At 38.1% G+C, this 20,940-nt stretch overlaps 1 protein-coding gene and 1 long non-coding RNA gene across 4 annotated transcripts in view; both read right to left on the bottom strand.

The window, feature by feature from the left end:
• LOC148160929 (heat shock 70 kDa protein 12A-like) overlaps positions 1–19,354 on the bottom strand; it is a 71,784-nt gene extending 52,430 nt beyond the window's left edge. The window contains exon 1 of the mRNA XM_088002876.1: positions 19,244–19,354. Within this exon, the coding sequence (XP_087859002.1) occupies positions 19,244–19,280 (37 nt within the window). The 5' untranslated portion in view covers positions 19,281–19,354. The remainder of the gene's footprint in view (positions 1–19,243) is intronic.
• LOC106920776 (uncharacterized) lies at positions 14,468–19,199 on the bottom strand. Of its 3 annotated transcripts, none has more exons than XR_015762021.1 (6): positions 18,159–19,199; positions 17,352–17,520; positions 16,459–16,630; positions 15,610–16,351; positions 15,313–15,469; positions 14,468–15,219 (listed from the first exon to the last, which is right to left on the bottom strand). It is a non-coding gene; the product is annotated as an uncharacterized LOC106920776 (long non-coding RNA). The 3 variants fall into 3 exon arrangements; XR_015762020.1 differs by lacking the exon at positions 18,159–19,199 and having other exon boundaries at positions 15,610–15,780; positions 15,866–16,351; positions 17,352–18,139; XR_015762019.1 differs by lacking the exon at positions 18,159–19,199 and having other exon boundaries at positions 17,352–18,139.
• Positions 19,355–20,940: the final 1,586 nt, after the last annotated feature.

Below are 20,940 nucleotides of genomic sequence, written 5' to 3'. Positions count from 1 at the left end.
GGGTAACAACTGACAATCAGCACAAAAAACACTGAACGGGCATTTACACCTGATGACGTTGCTGTGATTCACTTTGTCTGGTGTCTGATTTTCTTTTATGTTTTATTGAGAATTTTTGTGCATATGTTTTGACAGTTCTGTGATCATGTCAAAGCAGCAACTTATATTAAAAAGTGTTTTATTTCCGTTTGAAGGCTGCCGGCTTCCCTCTTATAAACATGTAATTACTAAAATCACGATACCCTCACTTTGTATCCCTCTGAAAAATGAAGCCATTTAAATAAAGAAATCCCTCCATAGTGATACCACGATAGAGAGCGTTCATTTTATAGCGTTAACACCGGAGCTGTAAGTGGTCCGGTATGAAACAGGGGTGATAGAACAACACAGCACTTTTAAATTTCAATAATCAGAATACCGAAATTGTTTCCGTTGTTTTAAAAGGTTTTTTTCAGTCTGCCTTTTCCCCATCGATACGTTTCCCGACCGCCCTGAACCTTAGGGGCTTAAAAAAAAAATGACGCGCAAATTGTGCAAAACTCTGAAACAGGAGAAGCGGAGCGACGAAAGATGTGAATTATGGTGTAAAAACAGAGAATCCGACGCTGAACAGTGAAAAATCAACACATGATGTGAAACATGATGATTAGGAGGCGCAACAGGTGATGAGTGAAGATCAATAAATGATAAAATAAATCTAGCAACAGGAAAGAAACTAAAGTGGACATAGCAATAAACCAAGAGAGGATAATACTAATCAAAGGAAACTAAATGGAAATGAATGAAGAACAAAATGCAAGAATAAACTAAGAAACTAAAGTAAATACAGAGGAATAAACTGGTATGGCAAGACTTTTCGAGCAATAATTAATACAGAGACTGTATGGCAAGAATAAACAGACACTATTTCCAGATAAAAGGTAAAATAATATTGTTGAAATGTCATGGGTTTGTTGAGACCACATCTAGTACTGAGAATAAATATAACTTATACACCATAACAGTAAATAACTTATCACTTATTTATGTTTTAATAAGATTTGATATATTTATTTCTTCAATATTATTTTTCATTTCAGTGTTAATGTCATGAGGCTGACGACTCCATGACACTTTCAATTTGACTCATTAGGATTTGATTAAGAACCAGATTTGTTCTTTGTAATTTCTGTCCAGTAAAACTATTAATCTATAAATCAGTAGACACGTCTATATAAAGATATAATCCATGTTTCTGTCTCATATTTTCTATGGCATTAAAAGGACCTAGAACTTTTGTTTTTCCACTGAAAGCTCTGGTTTGCACAGTAAATGCCATGTGGGTGAAGTTTTATGGATGATACTCTGATGTCCCATTCTCCTGAAGGCAGCACAGAGCTGCACCACCAGAAACAGAAACACTGAAGAGAAGAAGAGCTATGATTAATGTAGTTACAGTTCTATCCATGTTTTAATGTTGCAGAGCTCAGTCAGTTTGCAAATAGATCAAAGTTTAAACTGGCATGTTGTTCATCTTTTATCTGATCATTTTGTGGAATATTTAACAACTAGAAAATGGCAAAGAATAAGAATATTTTTTCTACTCTGATTGGCTGCTGTTAGGCCTACTGAATTTAACTTGAATGTTCTTTGCATTTTTTGTAAACACCTGTGAAAATAATTTCTATTCCCATGAGTCTTTTGTTCTCTGGGAAATTATTTTTGATGATAAATACAGAAACAAGCATAAAAATCAAAACATCTACAATAGTGATAGAAATATTAATGATAAAATAGTCAGTGCAAAGTAGACTGCAAATTCTTTGGTGGGGGGCAGTGAGGGACCTGGATAAAGGCTAGGGGGGCGCTGGCCCAAAAAAGGTTGAGAAACACTGAGATAAAAGGTAAAATAATATTGTTGAAGTGCACTGGGTTTAAGACCACATCTAGTACTGAGAATAAATAAAGAAAATACAAAGAAAGAAAGCAAGAAAGCAAGAAAGAAAGAAGAAAAACAAAAATAGAGCAAGAGAGAAATTCTTTGGTGGGGGTTGGTGAGGGACCTGGATAAAGGCTAGGGGGGTGCTGGGCCAAAAAAGGTTGAGAAACACTGATCTAAAAGCTGCAGGAGACCGGCCCTCGAGGCCTGGAGTTGCCCACCCCTGGTCTAGATAGATAGGTATCTATTCTATTTTGATCTATAGATAAGGACAATTTATCTAGATAGATGTTGATAGAAAACCCATCAAACTGATACAATCTACACCCATTCTTTTAAAATCATGACGTGACTCTTTCAAATGTAACTAACCTCTGAAAGCTAAATCCGCCATTGGAAAATTTGGAAAAATTCCAGCAAACGCGGCGGAGCAAAGAGACACAGCCGAGTGAGCAAAGGGAAGGGTGGGGATGTGATCAGGATGAAAGAAGCTCTGTTGTTAACTTATCCACTTTGTCATTATGTTTATCAAATTTTCAGACTCCTCTAGAGACTTCTCGTTTGTTTTCAAAACAATAACTAAGTATATTTAGTGACTCTTATTCTGTGTTGTGTACTGTACTTATATTGTGTAAAAGATGGATAGAGTGAGGCAAGAGACATGAAATCCTGCTTCTGGAAAGAAAATGTGCTCTCAAATTATGGCAGAAAAATTCCCCCATATAACCCTAGTTTAGTGTTATGGAGGAATTTAAAGGTGGCTAAACTTATGGAACATGTGAAAAAGAAATAACACACTGGACTGAATTCGTTCTGCTCATCGCCATAAAACGGGAAGAGATTTTAATGCACATCTGCGGAACCAGGGGATTTCACATTCGCATCAACTTTTATTTCTGACATCGGTTTTTTATACTGTTCTAGCTCTACTGGTGTGTATTGGGAAGCTTTGACCAAAGGCGTTACTGCCCTTCATTTGTGTAGGAATTCTGGCTCCATTTACACTGGATGTGCATTTGGAAGTTCTGAGAAATAGGCGTTGACCTCCTGGAATCAAATCTGCTCCATCAGAAGAACTACTAGTCAAGTTGTTTGTTCCTTATCTGTCCAAACAGAGATTCTTTCCCAAGTCTTGGGCTCCGGCCCGGTTCCGTCACAGGCGAGCGAAAGAGCTGGAACTTCCTTGCACAACAGCTTAAAAATAACATCTTGCCTCTTTTAAGGCAAGATGTTACTTGCCTAAAGAGAGGCAAGATGTTATTCCACATCTCTCCAAATCTGAATTCCTTCTTGACTTCTAGGTCAGATTTGACTCAGTACATTTCTTTTAGGGGTAGTTGGGGAATAGAGTGACATCGATATATTTTATTGAATTAAACATTGTGTGGTGGCCATTTATGTAATGTTTGCAACTTGTAATTTCTACTAATTTAGTTTTCTATTTTTGGAAGTTTAGAATTTATTTAAGTTAAGTTTAGATCCACAATCTGTAGATAATTTGTATATTTGAATTGATTATGTTAATTGGTTAGACCCTCCCATTAATTTAAGTAATTAAAACACACCGGGTCCGGGGTGGATGGATGGTTTTGGCAAATGTTTGGTGTGTGAATGGGAGGTTTTGTAAATGATTTTTTGACCACTTTTACCTTCATTTTTGACTAAGTTGTAGGACATTTTTTGGTAATTATTTTGTCGCTATTTTTACAAGAAATAAAGAATATATTTTTTCAAACAAATTAAGTTGGAAGTGCGTTCTAATCAGAAACCACCTGTCAACACCCACGGCCTTTGTTGGAGTATTGTTTTTTGGAAACTAGAAGGCCGCGACATTTAAGTCAAAAAATCATTTTTTTGGACCATCTTTGGAACGTTTGGATATTGGAAAAGCTTGGAAGATTGGATGATCGCACTTGGGCGACTGAAACTTCATGGAATGGACTTGGAGAAGACGCACAAAGTTCGTGAGTAAATGCGATACTTTGTTGGAGAAAGCAGAGACGCTGAGCTGCAAATTGAAAAGTTTGTTTTGGACAATTATCTTTTAGATTTAGAGAAACGAAATTTGTGTTAAATGGATGAACAAGATGAAGGATTTCAAAAGGAAAGGGAACTCTTTAATTTAATTAAAAGGCGCAGAGCCAAACTCGGCGTTCTGACAAGAAAAAGAAATGACATTCATGCTTTAATTGATGCTGGAGAATCAAAACCCTCCATAGATGAGCATATGAAAACTTTTAATAATTATTTAGCAGAGTTTATGGACTTGCAATCTTCAGTTCAAAGACTTCTGAACGACGATGAAAAGGAAACCGATCACGGCGATTAGTATGAACCAAAGTTGATCAGTTTTAAAGAGTTCTTGGATGAGATCGAAGTTTGGATGAATGGCGATCCTGATGCACAGAAGAGCGAAGTATGTTCAGCGTTTGATGTTGAATCAAAGGCGGCATCTCATGACCGTGACGTTGAGCCGGATGACAGCGTCTCACAGACTGCGCAACAAACGATCAGCAAAAACTTTGAAAGGCTATCTGGGTCCGCAGCTAAACCAGCCAGCAAGACGGCCAGCACGGCGCCCAGTATAATGAGTAAAGCCTCTAGTGCTCGGAGTTCGAGTTCCCGTGCGGCTTCAATGGCGCTGATGGAAGCCGAGGTGGAAAGAGCAGCTCTGAAAGCGGAGGCGGATGCGCTGCAAGAAAAACATGCGCTCGAGCTGGAAGAACTCCAGTTAAAAGCAAGAAAAGAAGCATTGGCTTTGAGAACCAAGCTGGTGAAGGCGGATGCAAAGATGAAAATCTACAACTCTGCGCAAGAACAGAAAAGTTCCAGCGCTGACGTCGCAAGCCAGGAAACATCAGGTTCCACAGCATCTACTGAGTTCATACCCGCTGCTACAGTTGAAAAGGCTCCAAGAACACAGAAGCGATCGGCAACTCTTGCACCTTTGCCAATGCCCCACGAGACATCTATTAATGAAACATTAGTGAAACCGGAAGGGGAAAGCCCAAGACAAATGTCTCAGGTTGATGTTCATAGTAGTGCTTTAACAGAGATCATGAAGAAGCAGAATGAAATCACTGAGATGCTTGTAAAACAGCAAAGACTGTCACTCCTGCCATCTGTAGAAATCCCTGTTTTTAGTGGCGATCCTTTGCATTTTAGATCCTTTCTTAAAACCTCTTCATCTCTAGGCCTCTTTTTGAGAAATATGGTTGAAAATACATGCCCAAAATGAATTGAATGTATCTCAAGAACTACAGAGTTTATTTTAATTGTTTTGGTATCAAAATAAAGGCAAGACTCTAGAGAATATGTTACAGCTCTAAAACCCACCCTGCCTGTTACTGAGGAAAGTGAATTAATATGATACACAGCAGAAATTAAGCAAAATATCTATTTCCGCCAAAAAAAAACCCAGTTCAATATATGAAGATTCCTTTCAAAGCATGTTTACTACATGTTTTGGATGTAGTAAACAACAGTACACAATCTGACCTTTTACTGTGCCAAGTTTCATGGAAAGAAAGTGAATCACATGAGTTTTAGAGAGGTACTACTTGATAAAAATCTAGGCGGACCTTCCAAATTAGCCATTTTGGCACAATTTGTGCCATTTGAACTTTCTCAGTTTTTTTTCTGTAGGTTCTGTTTCAATTATTTATTCTTATAGAATAAATGATTACTTGTCATAGATAAGTAATTACATCTAATAACAATTGTTTTTGGGGGTTCCTTTGAAAAAAAATTTCCTCCTGGAGTCTCTAGTCTGCGCTCTGCGCTCTGCAAGTAAAACCATGCAGTTCTCAATACAGATATGCAAACTTACGCGGGGCGGTTTCTCGGGATCCCATTGGCCAATTTTGATGATTGACACGTCTTTCGAACCGTCAGAGCCAATAGAATCCGAGGGCGTTGACATTAATACGGAAACTAAAGCCATTCACCAATTAGAGGACGGGAAACGCATGTGACGTGCATTGACGGAGTTCGCCTCTACATTTTTATATGGAAGCCCAGGAGGCGGAAGAGGCTCTGGGCAGAGCCGAAAACAGTATGAGATGGATTTAGGGAAAATGGATTATCGAACCAAGTGGAAATATTTAGTCTAATAAGGATTATGACCACGAAACAGCAAAGGTAGGACTGAATTTATGTTTTTCGCTTCGTGAAATTAGCGATTTCTTTTTTTCTTCTTCAGCTGCTGGTTCAGTGAGTTTTGCACGTAGCGTGGTGATTCTGGTATTGTTGGAAACGGCAGAGCTTCGGCTTTACTCTGATTGATAGTTTGTGGGCTTTGGGAATAGTTGCTCTTTCACTGTTGCATTTTTTACCGCGTATGCCTCGTTAGCCTCGTTAGCATCTAATTACGTTTCGTTTTACCAAGCTACTTCGTGTTCAGGCTGGGTGTTGTTGATGTAGAAAATATTGTTTGTATCATTTAGAAGAGCTTTTTCCCGATCTGTGGATATGCAATATGCCTATATTGATAAATGTATAGCATGTTTTTTCAATCGATCTTGTTGCGGCAAGCGCAGAGGACCCAAATTTGGGTCCTCTCGCGACAAACAGGTTAAGGCTTTTGAGCAAGGAATAGAAACTAAGACAGACAACATGCAGGACAGGCTTTATTACTTAGAACAGTTTACCTCAGGTCAGCCAAAAACTTTAGTGAGAAGTTGTATGCACATGAGTCCAGAAACTGCTTATGTAGAAGCCAAAAAACAGCTTGAGTGGAACTTTGGTAACAGAGCAAAAATAACATCTGCATTTATAGACAAAGCTCTGAATTGGTCAGTTTTAAAGTCTGATGATGCCACTGCTTTAAGAGCTTATACATTATTTCTAAGAAGTTGTTTCAACACAATGGATGAAGCTGGTTTTATTGATGAGCTTGAAAACTCAACCAATATGAGAATTCTTGTTTCAAAGTTGCCTTTTAGACTTCGTGACAAATGGCGACTTATTGTGGTTGACATAGCAGAAAAATACGATCGTAGAGCAAAGTTTAAAGATCTTCTTGATTTTTTGGAAAAACAAACAAAAGCTGCATTAGATCCTGTTTTTGGAGAAAGTCAAAATGCAAAAGAAAAGATGGCTTTAAAACCATCAAAGGTTCCTTTTAAACCTAAAAGCAGCAGTTTTGTCACTTCTGTTGCTGTAGTTTCTAAACAAAGCAATGACAAACAGGTCCAGTTTAGTCATAAAGATGTAAAGATGACTACAACTCTATGCTTGTTCTGTCATGGAAGTCATTGCATGGAAAAGTGTGACTCCTTTAAGAGGAAAACCAACAAAGAAAAGGTGACATTCATTAAAAGTAAAGGTATATGCTTTGGCTGCTTACAGAAGGGGCATACAAGTAAAAACTGTCCACAGCGTTTAACATGCCTCACCTGTAATAAAAGTCACCCTACGGTTCTGCATATTGAACCAGAAGAGCAGCAGCATCAAACAGTTAAGACTAAGGGTGAAGAGTCACCAGTCTCAAGTGCTCTTGTATCTTTGAATGTTGGTAGCTACACTGGGGCCGGGTCTAATGAATGTGCTCTGTCAGTTGTCCCAGTAAAAGTAAAGTTGGAAAAGGGGACAAAGATTGTAGAGACTTATGCCTTTCTAGATCCAGGCAGCTCTGCAACATTTTGTACAGAGGCTTTGATGATGCAGTTAAATGCGTCTGGAAAGAGAGTGGAAATCATGCTACAAACCATGGGTCAGGAAAAGCCTGTAAGTAGCTATAGACTATCTGGTTTGGAAGTAGCTGCTTTAAAAGAAAATGAGTACTTGAAGTTGCCTGACGTATATACTCAACAATCCATTCCTGTCACTAAAGAAAATATCCCTAAAGAGGAAGACTTAAGAAAATGGTCTTATCTAAAAGGTGTTGAGTTGACGCCAATAGATGCTGGCATTGGGCTGCTCATTGGTGTAAACGCTCCTAAAGCATTGGAACCTTGGAAAATAATTAACAGTGAAGGTAGTGGGCCTTATGCTGTGCTAACACGCCTTGGTTGGGTTGTTAATGGTCCGCTCAGTCAGGGTAGTGAAGAAAATGGACATGTTGCTGGTTCTATCCAGGTGAACCGTGTGTCTATAAGTAGTTTGGAAGAAATGCTGGTCAGTCAGTATAACCAGGATTTTGTAGAGCACCAGTTCAATGAGCATGCTGAAATGTCTGTAGAAGACAAACAGTTCATGGACATTATGTCAAAGTCAGCGGTGCTTAAAGACGGTCACTATTACCTGAAGTTACCCTTTCGTAATCCTGAAGTAAAAATGCCCAACAACAAACAGGTGGCCCAGCAGAGGGCGCAATGTCTGTTAAAACGATTTCAGAAGGATAAGCAATTTTTCGAAGAGTACAAAGAATTTATGCATAACATCAGTGTGGAAGAACATTCAGAAATCATTCCACAAGATCAAGTGGAACATGAGGAAGGAAAGGTGTGGTATGTACCTCATCATGGGGTCTACCACCCCCGCAAGAAAACACTGCGGGTCGTCTATGATTGTGCGGCAACGTTTGCTGGAACATCACTGAACAAAGAGCTGTTACAGGGACCAGATTTGACTAGCACCTTATTAGGTGTGCTCATTCGTTTTCGGCAAGGTCCAATAGCACTTATGACAGACATTAAAGGGATGTTCCACCAAGTCAGAGTTGCTGAAGAACATGTAAATTACCTACGTTTTCTCTGGTGGCCCAACGGTGACATCACAAAAGAGCTTGTTGAGCATAGAATGTTGGTCCATATTTTTGGTGCAGTCTCTTCCCCTAGTTGTGCCACATATGCACTTTTAAAGACTGCTGATGACAACGAACATCTGTACCCAGAAGAGATTATTAATACAATCAGACACAGTTTTTATGTAGATGACTGTCTCAGGTCTGTCCAGACTGTTGAGCAGGCCATTTCACTGAGGTGTGTGCCAAGGGGAGATTTAAGCTCAATAAATGGGTGTGTAGTGAGCGCTCTGTCCTCTCTCAGATCCTGGAGGAAAATAGAGCAACAGGTGTAAAGATGCTAGATCTTAGCCGGGACCAGCTTCCCACTGAAAGAGCCCTGGGGGTGCAATGGGATGTTGAACAGGATGTTTTCACCTTTAGCATTGTAAACAAACACAAGCCACTAACAAGGCGTGGTATTCTGTCCATTGTCAGCTCTATTTACGACCCTTTGGGTTTCTTAGCTCCAGTTATTCTCCCTGCTAAACAGATTCTTCAACATTTATGTAAACTGAAGTTTGGCTGGGATGAGAAAATTCCACCAGAAAAGGCACAAATTTGGAAAGAATGGGTCGAAGATTTAGTTCTTCTTGACAACTTTAGTGTCAGAAGATGCATCACACCCAAAAAATTTGGAGAGATAAAAAGTGCACAGCTGCATCATTTTTGTGATGCCAGTGAAACTGGGTTTGGTGCTGTGTCTTATCTTAGGGTATCTAATGACAAACAGGAAGCGTGTGTTTCCTTTGTTATTGGCAAAGCAAGGGTAGCACCATTAAAACAAGTCACCATACCACGACTTGAACTTGCGGCTGCAGTTTTAGCTGTGCGTCTGGACAAAATGCTGTCAGTTCAACTTGAACTCAACCTGAGCGACTCAGTTTTCTGGTGTGACAGCACAACCGTCCTGCAGTACATTGCAAACACAACAACACGGTTTAAAACATATGTAGCTAATAGAGTGTCCATCATTCGTGATCTTACAAAGGTTACTCAATGGAGATACATTAGCTCAAAGTTAAATCCCGCTGATGCAGCCTCTCGAGGCATGAAGATTAGCCCTTTTTTAAAGTCTTCCACCTGGATCAGTGGACCAGAATTTCTCGTAAAACCTGAGATTCAATGGCCAACAGTGATCAAAGAAAGACCTGTCCATTTGGAAACTGATCCAGAGGTTAAAGATCAGATCCTGACATGCGTAGCTTTGTTGGAAAAAGTGTGTCCCACTACTAAGCTGTTAATGTACTTTTCCAGTTGGACAAAGCTAAAAAGAAGTGTAGCATGGATCCTGAAACTAAAAGAAAAGATGCAAACAAAGAAGTTGCTAACTAGACACTGTGGAAATAAAATGTATAATGATCAGGACAACAAAATGGATGTTCATCTTACAACTGATGATCTCTTCAAGGCCGAGGAAGCCATAGTGAGCTTTGTGCAAAGAAAACATTTTGGTGATGAAATAGCTGCCCTGAGCTCTGGTGCAGTGAAGAAGTCAAGTCATCTGTACAAGCTTGATCCTGTTGTTACTGATGGTGTGTTGAGAGTAGGTGGCAGACTGAGCAAAGCGGCATTACCTGAAGAAACAAAACATCCTGTAATATTGCCTAAAGAAAGCCATGTTTCAAAGCTCATTCTTCAACATATCCATGAAAAGGTTGGACACAGAGGAAGAAATCACATGCTTTCTACTCTTCGACGACAGTACTGGATCCCACATGCTAATTCAGCAGCTAGAAAGATAATCAGAGACTGTATGATGTGTCAAAGACAACGACGAAAGCCAGGTGAGCAAAAAATGTCAGATCTTCCTACTGACAGACTCTTAACTGATCTTCCACCATTTACTTATGTTGGTGTTGATTACTTTGGACCAATAGCAGTGAAGAGAGGGAGAACTATTGTTAAAAGATATGGAGTTCTCTTCACATGTCTAACATGTCGTGCAGTTCACCTGGAGGTGGCACATTCTCTTGACACAGATTCCTGCATAAACGCCATCAGGAGATTCATCTGCCGCAGAGGACAAGTAAAGGAAATGAGGTCGGACAACGGAACCAACTTTGTCAGCTCAAATCGTGAGTTAAAGCAAGCCGTGTTGGAGCTAGAACAAAGCAAAATCCAAAAATGCTTAGCACAAGATGGCATAAAGTGGTCTTTCAACCCTCCTTATGGAGCCCATCATGGTGGTGTATGGGAGCGCCTGGTGCAGGAAATAAAAAGAGTGCTGTGCTCCATCACAAACCATCAGGTACTAGATGATGAAGGCTTGCTCACAGTTTTTTGTGAAGTGGAGGCTATATTAAATGATCGCCCGATTACACCTTCTTCTGAAGATTCCAATGATTTGGAGGCTCTTACTCCAAATCATTTGCTCCAGTTAAAGGGTAAGCCTGTGCTACCGCCAGGTTTGTTCAAGAAAGAGGACCTGTACATTCGGAGACGTTGGAGGCAAGCCCAGTACATTGTGGACCTGTTCTGGAAACGGTGGGTGAAAGAATATCTTCCTTTGTTGCAAGAGCGACGGAAATGGAACAAGACTCACAGAAACTTTGCCATTGATGATGTGGTGCTTGTTGTCGACGAGGCTGCACCGAGAAATTCTTGGCCTATTGGACGCATCACAGAAACCATGGCAGATGCAAGTGGATTAGTTCGACGTGTTCGAGTCAAGACAAGAACAAATGAGCTGGAGAAGCCTATCAACAAGATATGTCTCCTGCTGGAGGCTGTATAGAGACAACAATAAATGTTTGTCTCCAACTGAGCTAAGTTCTGGAACCTCTGGCTCTACATTTACACTGATGCTCATTTACTGACATGCTGAACATCACATTCTGCTACATACACCTTTTTATACATACACAGACCATGCACATGGACAAGACTAACTTGGAAGTCATGGAACACATTGACTGTTTTGCTTTTTCATTTTTTCTAAAACAAATGGATAAAAAAAAAAAAAAAAAAAAAAAAAACATTGTGGACTACTGCATAAATTGATGTTTAAGTGAATTTTGTCATTGATACAGAAACATTGAAGAGCTAAAAATCTGCTAATGTTAATATTGATCTTGTATTTGGTAATGGCCTCGTATGCAGATATTATAATTCTTGTACATGAATTAGGGGCCGGGATGTGGTGGCCATTTATGTAATGTTTGAAACTTATAATTTCTACTAATTTAGTCTTTCATTTTGGGAAGTTTAGAATTTATTTAAGTTAGTTTAGATCCAAAATCTGTAGTTAATTTGTATGTTTGAATTGATTATGTTGGTAATTGGTTAGACCCTCCCATTAATTTAAGTAATTAAAACACACCGGGTCCTGAGTGGAGGGATGGTTTTGGCAAATGTTTGGTGTGTGAATGGGAGGTTTTGTAAATGATTTTTTGACCACTTTTACCTTCATTTTTGACTAAGTTGTAGGACATTTTTTGGTAATTATTTTGTCGCTATTTTTACAAGAAATAAAGAATATATTTTTTCAAACAAATTAAGTTGGAAGTGCGTTCTAATCAGAAACCACCTGTCAACACCCACGGCCTTTGTTGGAGTATTGTTTTTTGGAAACTAGAAGGCCGCGACACCGCCCGTAGATCAGCCACATCTGCATTCATGTCACCTGCAGACCATGCCGTCTCCTTAAGTCAGGGTGGCGTAAGGGTACACCCAGGACAGGTTGCCAGTCTGTCGCAGGGCAACACAGAAACAGAACACACAACCATGCACACACACACACACACACACACACACACACACACACACACACACACACACCTAGGGAGAATTTAGAGAAACCAATTAACCTGACAGTCATGTTTCTGGACTGTGGGAGGAAGCCGGAGAACCCGGAAAGAACCCACCATGCAGAGGGAGAACATGCAAACTCCATGCAGAAAGACCTCGGGCCAAGAATCGAACCCAGAAGAAAACTGAACTCACGACTTAAGGAGTCCAGCCCTAAAATGTCAAAATTCTCACAGAAACAGAAAACCTATATAGACCGTTTACAAGGAAAGGCAACTTGTTTTGGGCTTAGTTTCCATTTCTGTGGCCATTGTAAAGTGGTTTAAGTTAATGTTAAACTAATTTGAGAAAATGTGTTAATCCATGTAAAGAAGAGTAAAGTTTAGAAGGATTATAAAATATGACAGTCACCACACTAGTTTTCAATTTTCAAGTGTACACGCTTTGACTTCATTTCTTATTTTGTTTTAAAATAGTTTTTTTTCCTTTTCTTGTTATTTAGGTTGGTGGAAATGTAGTACCCAAAATCAATCCCTGGGCGTAGAAATAATGCGGTAAGTCTAAAAGTTTAACTAATCCACCCTGTGACAGTACATCCCCACCCCAGTCAAACATGCCAAGGTACAGATGAGTAGATGGGGGGAGGGGTGATAAGGGAGGCAGTGGTCTGCAAAAAATAAGCACAGTTGTTTACTTATAAACTTTGTGGCTTTAATTACTGGCCTACCAGACTCCTTTTCTTTCTTTATATTTGTCTTTATTTTTTTATGAGGACAAAAACGGGCATTACAACATGAATCAGTAATACTTATACCACATAAGTTGCAACATCTTTGGGTGAAACAAATTCATACAAAAAGTCAGCATTTGCACAGAAATATAGAAATAGAACTCCAAATATCGTAATTAGGCCGTTTATCAGCAAAGGAATGCTGATTTTGATGTTTGGACTCTTTAAAGGTGATTCAACACTTATTATTTAACACTTTGCCTTTTATAATTAATATAAGCTGGACATTTAATCTGAAACTGTCACTTTTTTTCTGTTTTGATTTTTAGACTTTTCTAAGAAACTGAAGCACTATGAGAGATTTTCATTGTTTGTGTAGTGGTAAAAATGACTGCAGTCAGTTTATCATTTAACACTTAATAAGTCAAGATAATATTGTATATTTGGGACAAAACAATATGTAAGTACTAGCTGGCATTTGGGTGGATGTAGGCAGAGAAAATATTGTGGCTACATCACCTCCTCTTAAAGTCAGGTATACATCTTAGAAAGACAGATTTGTGAATCTTACAGCACAAAAAATCCACATCCTGATTTTATTGTTTTCTAGCGGAAAAATCTGGGATGATACCTGGGAACCTGCAAGTAAATCCTCTCATGTTGCTGTCCCCCAAGTGCCACTTCCTTCAGACAGCGAACAAGTCCTTCCATGATGTTGCCTTTTCTTTTTTGTATTACAAAGTATTAATTTCTTTTCTTTTTTTTTTTACTGCAGTTTGACCATTTTACGAAGTTCTCTGTGTAATATTGTTTTCGTCCATTCACTGAAATGAATGTTATGGTTGTAATATATGTAAGCTTATGTTGGGCTGTTTACTGACACATTTTTGTCAAGTTCTGTTAAAGACTAAGTGAGGCTGATTGAGTCACTGCATCAGGCAGGTATTGTTCCTGTATTAAGTCTTGAAATTTAGAACAGAATTGTTTGTAGATTTTGTTCAGTAAATATGACCTAAAGTCTTAAAAACTTTAAACATGGTATTGTACACACTTCTTTTTGAGTGTTTTTAATGTTGATGTGGATGTACAAAGTAAAGTCTATAAAAATACATAACAAAATAAGCACAACTTGATGTCAATATAACTAAGTGGAAGTGTGTTTTTTTTTTTTAACTCAAAAAGCTATTATTTTAATATTATCTTTTTTGTGTCATGGATTTTGTCAATCAAGACTGTATTTGCAAAATGCTATAATAAAATTGCTTTCAAATGCAGTACTTATTTTTAAACACAGCAACTTTAAGTGAAGTTATTGATGAAGAGCATGATAAAAACGTATATATATATACGTATATGTATATATATGCTTAACGTAGCATTGTAGCCATTTAACTGCTCAACATAAGCACAAGTGTTATTACTCCACTTGTAGTAAAAATAGTAAAACTATTAAATTAACTACAATTTCTCTTATTACCTAGAAAATACACTAGATGTGCAGAAACATAAGTGAAAAAGAAACACACTCAATGACATGCATGTGGAAGTAATTACAGCTCTAATAAGCCCTTCTAGAAAATACAAAGGCACAAACAAATTAACTATTTTAAAAAAAAGAATCAACAAGATAAAACACTGCCCATTTGGAAACATGAAAGCACAAGAACAAATTGTAAGGTGTCTCTATGTGACTTATGAGCAAACTATATATATATGAATATTATCAGTCACTACTGAAGTCGTCGTCAAAGGTAACGCTCTCTGCTCCTGACAAAGTCTGTAGATCGGGGTGTCCAAAGTCGGTCCTAGTGGCCCGGCATCCTGCATGTTTTATTCTCTCCCTGGTGGTAGAAACAACCTTTTCAGCTTGTCAATGTTCTTCTTAGGCCATCTAACGAGCCATCATTTGATGCAGGTGTGTTAAACCAGGGAGAGAACTAAAACATGCAGGATGCCGGGCCTCCAGGACCCACTTTGGGCTCCCCAGCTGTAGATAATACTCTGTTGCCTGCAGCTTCATCTGTTGGTGCTGCAGCTCTCTGAGGATGATGCTCTGGAGACCTCTTGGTCCTTCGTCAGTTAGGTCACAGGACAAACCTTTAAAGTTGAACATGAATAAAAATCCAAAATTTAGATGCTTTTACTTTCGGTATGATTATGCGTTACTTAAAAACCTACTTTTAAATTTACCTCCTGATAACAGGTGGGAAACTCCTTTAGAGTGTCTTCATAGGATGACAGAGATTTCCAACGATGGTCCATCAACAAAGATCCTCTTTTCCTCTTCCAGTCTCTTTACTATCATGATGTCATCGATTGCCCTTGTTCTTGTGTGAAGACTGAGAGTCTGAAATGCATTTATGAAAAGGACAAATCAACTCATTAAAAGTTTAAATTTGTAAGTTGAGGTCAACACCTGGAGTATCTAGTCACATTATCTGTCAGGTATGATGACAGTATAAAACATATTAGTGTATGTTTACTTACCACTGTGTGATTGTTGCCATGGCAATGTTGTGTCACCGGACAGGATCTCTTCCAAAGACAGAACTTCTGTGTCTGTATCAGTCTTCAAGTGACCAACATCTTCTAAAGCTAAGATGTTTTCTCCTTTCTGATCTTGCGATGAGCCTTGGCACAAGCTTTGTCCATCTGTATCTGCACAAACATCATCAACTGTGTCAAAGATGTTTATGCAGTATGTACCAGCAAGGTTATACAATGCCTGGTCAGTGTTCCTTACCTTACATTCATGGGCTTTGCCATGGAAAATTGAGAGAAATGGCTTCATTTTAAGCAGGTGTTGGAGCTCAGGACAGCTTTTTGTTAGTTGTCAAGATATGGCCAGTACTTACATGTTACATCCATGGAAAAAAGTGATTGTCTGTTGGCCAGCCTTTGATGAAAGAACAAAGCTTATGCAAATATCTCATACTATCTCGAACAGCACTAAGCAGCACTCCATGTCTACACAACGCTAGCTCCAAGCCTCCTCATCCAGTTTGCTGCTGGATCTGTGAGAGATCTCCCTGGCTGCCCACCACAAAATCCAGAATGCATACAATTCAGTCAGGCAAGCTGTTATTACAGGCTAAAAGGTTACTGTTATTATACATTTACAATCTGCAGTCTTACATTTTTGGTTGATTAGTGTATACAGTCCACAAATGTTCCTACGTTTTCATCCTTGGCAATGAAAAGGTCCTGAAATATAGCCTGTTCCTCCAATCTGAAAACAAAGCAATAAAATACACTTCATGAGGTGTTACAGTCCAAAGGTAGTGAACATCACTAACATATACAAAGAATTGTTATATTTTACACATTTTACAATACCTTGCTGCATTCTTTAAATGGTAATACTTGCAGTTTCCATCCACTGAAACTGAAAGCACATCTGGGGTACAAGCTTGACACTTGAAGGGATCCTTCCTTAACATCTTATCCAACTCATATTATGGCTTCCCGCTCAAAAATCATTTCAGGAAGCTGTCAGCCGAGATCTTAACTGTGATTTAAAATGAGAGATAGAAAAAGAAAACATAAAATAGGACATAGGTGTCCAAATACCAGGCATCAAGAATAGGTTAGGTGTCTTTCAAGTTTTAGGTGTTTCTCTGGGACAAAACATCTCACTCAATTAATGTTGATGTTACCAGGACTTCATATGATCTGAATGCAGAATGAATGAGGTGGCACCTCAGCCATTTGATTCAAGTGTTTAACCAGTTACACCAAAATGTTGAATAGCATAACCACTCAAGAATAGAGTCAGACGGCCCTTCTGGGATATGTATGTCAAAGTACTCACACAGCCAAAGTTGACAGTCATTTAAATTTTGATAATATAGTTTTTTATATTATGGTTTTGAGTCATTCAAAGAATTGTTATTCATTCAAATAAGCATAATTTGCACAAAGAAGGGTGTGCTTTCATTTACTCAGGGAAAAACTAGATTCCAACCAATATCTTTTTTGGTCACATCTGCCAAATTTCAATCTACAATATCACTAAGACTTCTTGGAAAAAAATTGGTTGACTAACAAGACAAACATGGAACGTTTTAGAAAGTACAACCATTGAGCATGACCACAGTGACTTCCTGTCCTGGTTTGATCCTCAAACATTCTGATGGACAATCAAATTCTAACTGGGATCTCCACAGGTACGAATCGTGCTAAAGAGGTTGACATGTTGGATGCATGAATGTAAAGAAAACAAAACTTACGCTTTCTCTTCTTATAGTCTACCCTGACTTAAGGAGACGGCATGGTCAGCAGGTGACATGAATGCAGATGTGGCTGATCTACGGGCGGGGGTGGGGGAAGGAGAGATGACGGAGCGGGAGGAGAGGCAGTTGGAGAGATGCTTCTGGGTCTTTTCTTCTTCTGAAAAGACTGAGAGGATGGGACAACAGGATGAGAAACAGGAACCAAATCAAGCACTATCACAGTCTCTTCCTGGTTCTCTGGTATCATCATTGGATGCTCCTCAGCTATGGTCTCTGTCTGTTCAAAGATCAGGTTCTCAGCTCTTTACTTCTCTTCATCTGGCTTGCAACAGCAATAAATAACAGACAGGAGAAAAGAAATGTGCCTGTACTGACGCAAGTTCATTTTTAATTCAAGTAAATGACCTACAGCTGCAATCAGTGTATTCAGACAGGGTTCAGAACTTTAAAGATCATCACAGCCTAGGGGCACTGATGTTTTTAGCAACCCTCCAATATTACAAAGTGGCAACAACAACCATGACTATAAACATTATTATGTGACTCTATCATTGCTAATTAAACGTATTAAGCACAGGTACAGTGTACAGGTACAATTAGCCTCCAAGAGGCTAATTTAGCTAGCGTCCACCGTATATTTTCCGGCAAAAAAAATGTTACAAACGTGTCTTCAACCATTCGCATCACAGTCCTACTGCCACTAAGTCCTAAAACTATCATCAGTAATTTTATAACGTAACACTTTGTAGTTATTTTTGGTTTTAGAGTACAAAAACATTTTGACAGATGCAGATTTATACTCACCGAGTGTAAGTGTCGCATAGGATGACGTCAGCTTATTCTTCTTCTTGGGTTTTTGTGGGATCCGTCCTTATTTTTATTTCAATCAAACATATTAAAAGGTTTACAATCACAAACGAAAACACATCTTAATTTTTCTTAAATTTATTTGGTGTAAATCATTGATATCATACTCAAAGATAGTTTTTTTGTTTTGTTTTGTTTTTTTAAGGCTTTTAAATCAAGCTAACAACAAGCACAATAAAACCCCTCCGGTTTTAGATTTTAGTGAGTTGTTTTTAAATACCTAATTAAAATCTTATGACGGATACGTTTGGCTTTTGTATTTTTAATAAATTCTTAATATCCTGTTCAAATTAGCAGATAAATTATAAATAAAGGTTTTTAAAAAAAGGTTAAAAAATAAGGTTCTATTAGCGACAAGCGGCTGTTATCACCGATAGAATGTTTTTTTTTCTTTCTGTTTAATATTGTCTTTAAATGCTGGTTCTCTAAGATGCAAATACAAGTAAAATGTCTTTCCTGGGGAAAAAACTATATTGTACAATTATTTTACGGTAGTTTACTGCCAGTCATCAGTCTTGATTGTGACAACAGAAGAAGACATCAAATTGACAATTTCCTACCGCATTTTGGAATAACAGTATGTTACTGCTGGAATTCCACCGTAAATTTACAGCCATTTCTAAAAGTGTAGTTTAAACTCACAGGGAGGCAGTTTGTAATCTACTGTCAATCAGCCGTGCCAGAACTTGTTACAGTAGAGATTTAAATTTTACTTTGACACTATTTGTTATTAAGCTTCTGCAAGGACATGATGCTACAGTGATGCTGTATGTCTCTGGATGATGTATTTACCGTAAAGAGACTCTTTAGTTGCCATATTTTCTGCTGATTCTGAAAATGACTTCACAATAAACTTGACAGAATCACAAGGTTTTTTTATGAGAAAGAGCAAGGACCTACATTTTAAAACATTGCTGTGGCCTTAGTTGTACCTGGTAATTATTTTACTGACCGTGAAGAAGGTAAAAAAAATAAAGATCAGCTGAATAAACTTCAGCTTGGAGAGAGGAAAAATATCTTACCGTATAGCAGGAACAAAAACACAGCAAAAAGCTCCATCTTCCTCGATATAAAACACCAAGTCTTTGCTAAATTATTTCTTTATAACTCTCTGAAATAGTTTCTCTGGAGAAACTGAAAGTTCACTCTGCTGTTGATCTAAGATCTCCCAGAAAAACCAGTTTTCATTGTTCCGGGTTGGATCAGATCAGCTGGTACGTAAACAAACCAAGTCTGGACAAGAATTACAGATTAAATGATGGTGAGATCAACTAGTGAAAATCTATGGCAACACAGATGTTGGTGCTCCATTGATTTACTGATTTGAACTGAACTAAAGTAAATTTCTTTTAGTTGCAATATGGATCCACTCTTTTAACAGAAAAAATGATATGTTATAATGAGAGGCTTGTAGGAGAACCAGATGTAATTGAAAGGTAATAATAATGAAAACACAGAAACTTATAACGATGACATAAGAACAGGACATGGAGCTGAGACGATCAGGATGGAAGAAACCAGAACTGAACAACAGAAACCAAGGAGCTTAAACACTGAGAGAAAAACTAAAGAGAGTCTAACCAGAATCTACAGAACAGAAGACAAGAAATAAGTAAAACAAAATGAATTAAGACCTTAAAGACAAACAATAATGAACAAACTACGTATAAATTATCAGCATAGAAACAAATAAATAGAATATTTATTGGACATTTAACATTAAATCCACTGAATATAAAATAATATCATGTTAACAGATAAATCAGTTGAAGTTTAGGAGACAAAGATCAATTTGATGACTCTGGTTTCTATAAAACACATTTTTGCCCTCAGGTGAGTTTCTGGTTTGATTCATAATAAGTTCTCTGGAAATGAAAATAAAAAAATGTCAGAAACCGGATCAGCAGGTCCAACACACACACACACACACACACACACACACACACACACACGCACACACACACACACACACACACACACACACACACACACACACACACACACACACACGCGCACACACACACACACACACACACACACAGATGTTTACCAAACCCTGACCTGAGATCAACTCTACAGGATCTTCCTGAAACCGTCTTCAAAAAGTATTTATTAGATGTGATCAAAGAACATTTCTAGACTAAGATTTGTTTAAAATTAGAAAAACTCGTTTTGTTAACTGGATGATTTTGTTGCTTTGATGCACAGCTGTAGAAAATACAGACTGTACATCAAAAGAGGAGTTCAGGTAATTATTGTTAATAAGAAGCAGTTTTACACATAATTTACTCTAAAAAATCAGCTCTGATTAATCAAAGTTTACCTTTCCCTGATATTTAAAGACTCACTGCAGAAATAAGTTGATCCTGTTTTTACTCAGTGTGTGGTTGGGGAGAATCAGTCTGAAAACAATAATATGTTTTCACACTGCAGCTGTTAATGTCCTGGCATTTATTCTTCAAAATATGAGGAAAAAGTTAGTAATATATTCAACTCTGATAAATGATTATTAAAAAGTATTTATTCTATATATTTAACCTCAAATGTCACTATATTCAAGTACATCTCAAAACATGGAAATTGAATGAAAAAGTGAAATTTTTGTCTCTTGTTTCAGAAAGTGACATTAATAAAGATTCATTGATCATCGTGGAGCCATGATGAATATCAGCCTGTGGTTCTGGTCCAGGTTGCTTTGACAACGACCTTCAGGTCAAAT

This window comes from Poecilia mexicana, unplaced genomic scaffold (genome assembly GCF_051168715.1).
Source record: "Poecilia mexicana isolate PSO_F unplaced genomic scaffold, ASM5116871v1 scaffold_2, whole genome shotgun sequence".
NCBI lineage: Eukaryota > Metazoa > Chordata > Actinopteri > Cyprinodontiformes > Poeciliidae > Poecilia > Poecilia mexicana.
The sequence above is the reverse complement of the archived record's forward strand: the minus strand, read 5'-3'. Positions and strand labels throughout refer to the sequence as shown.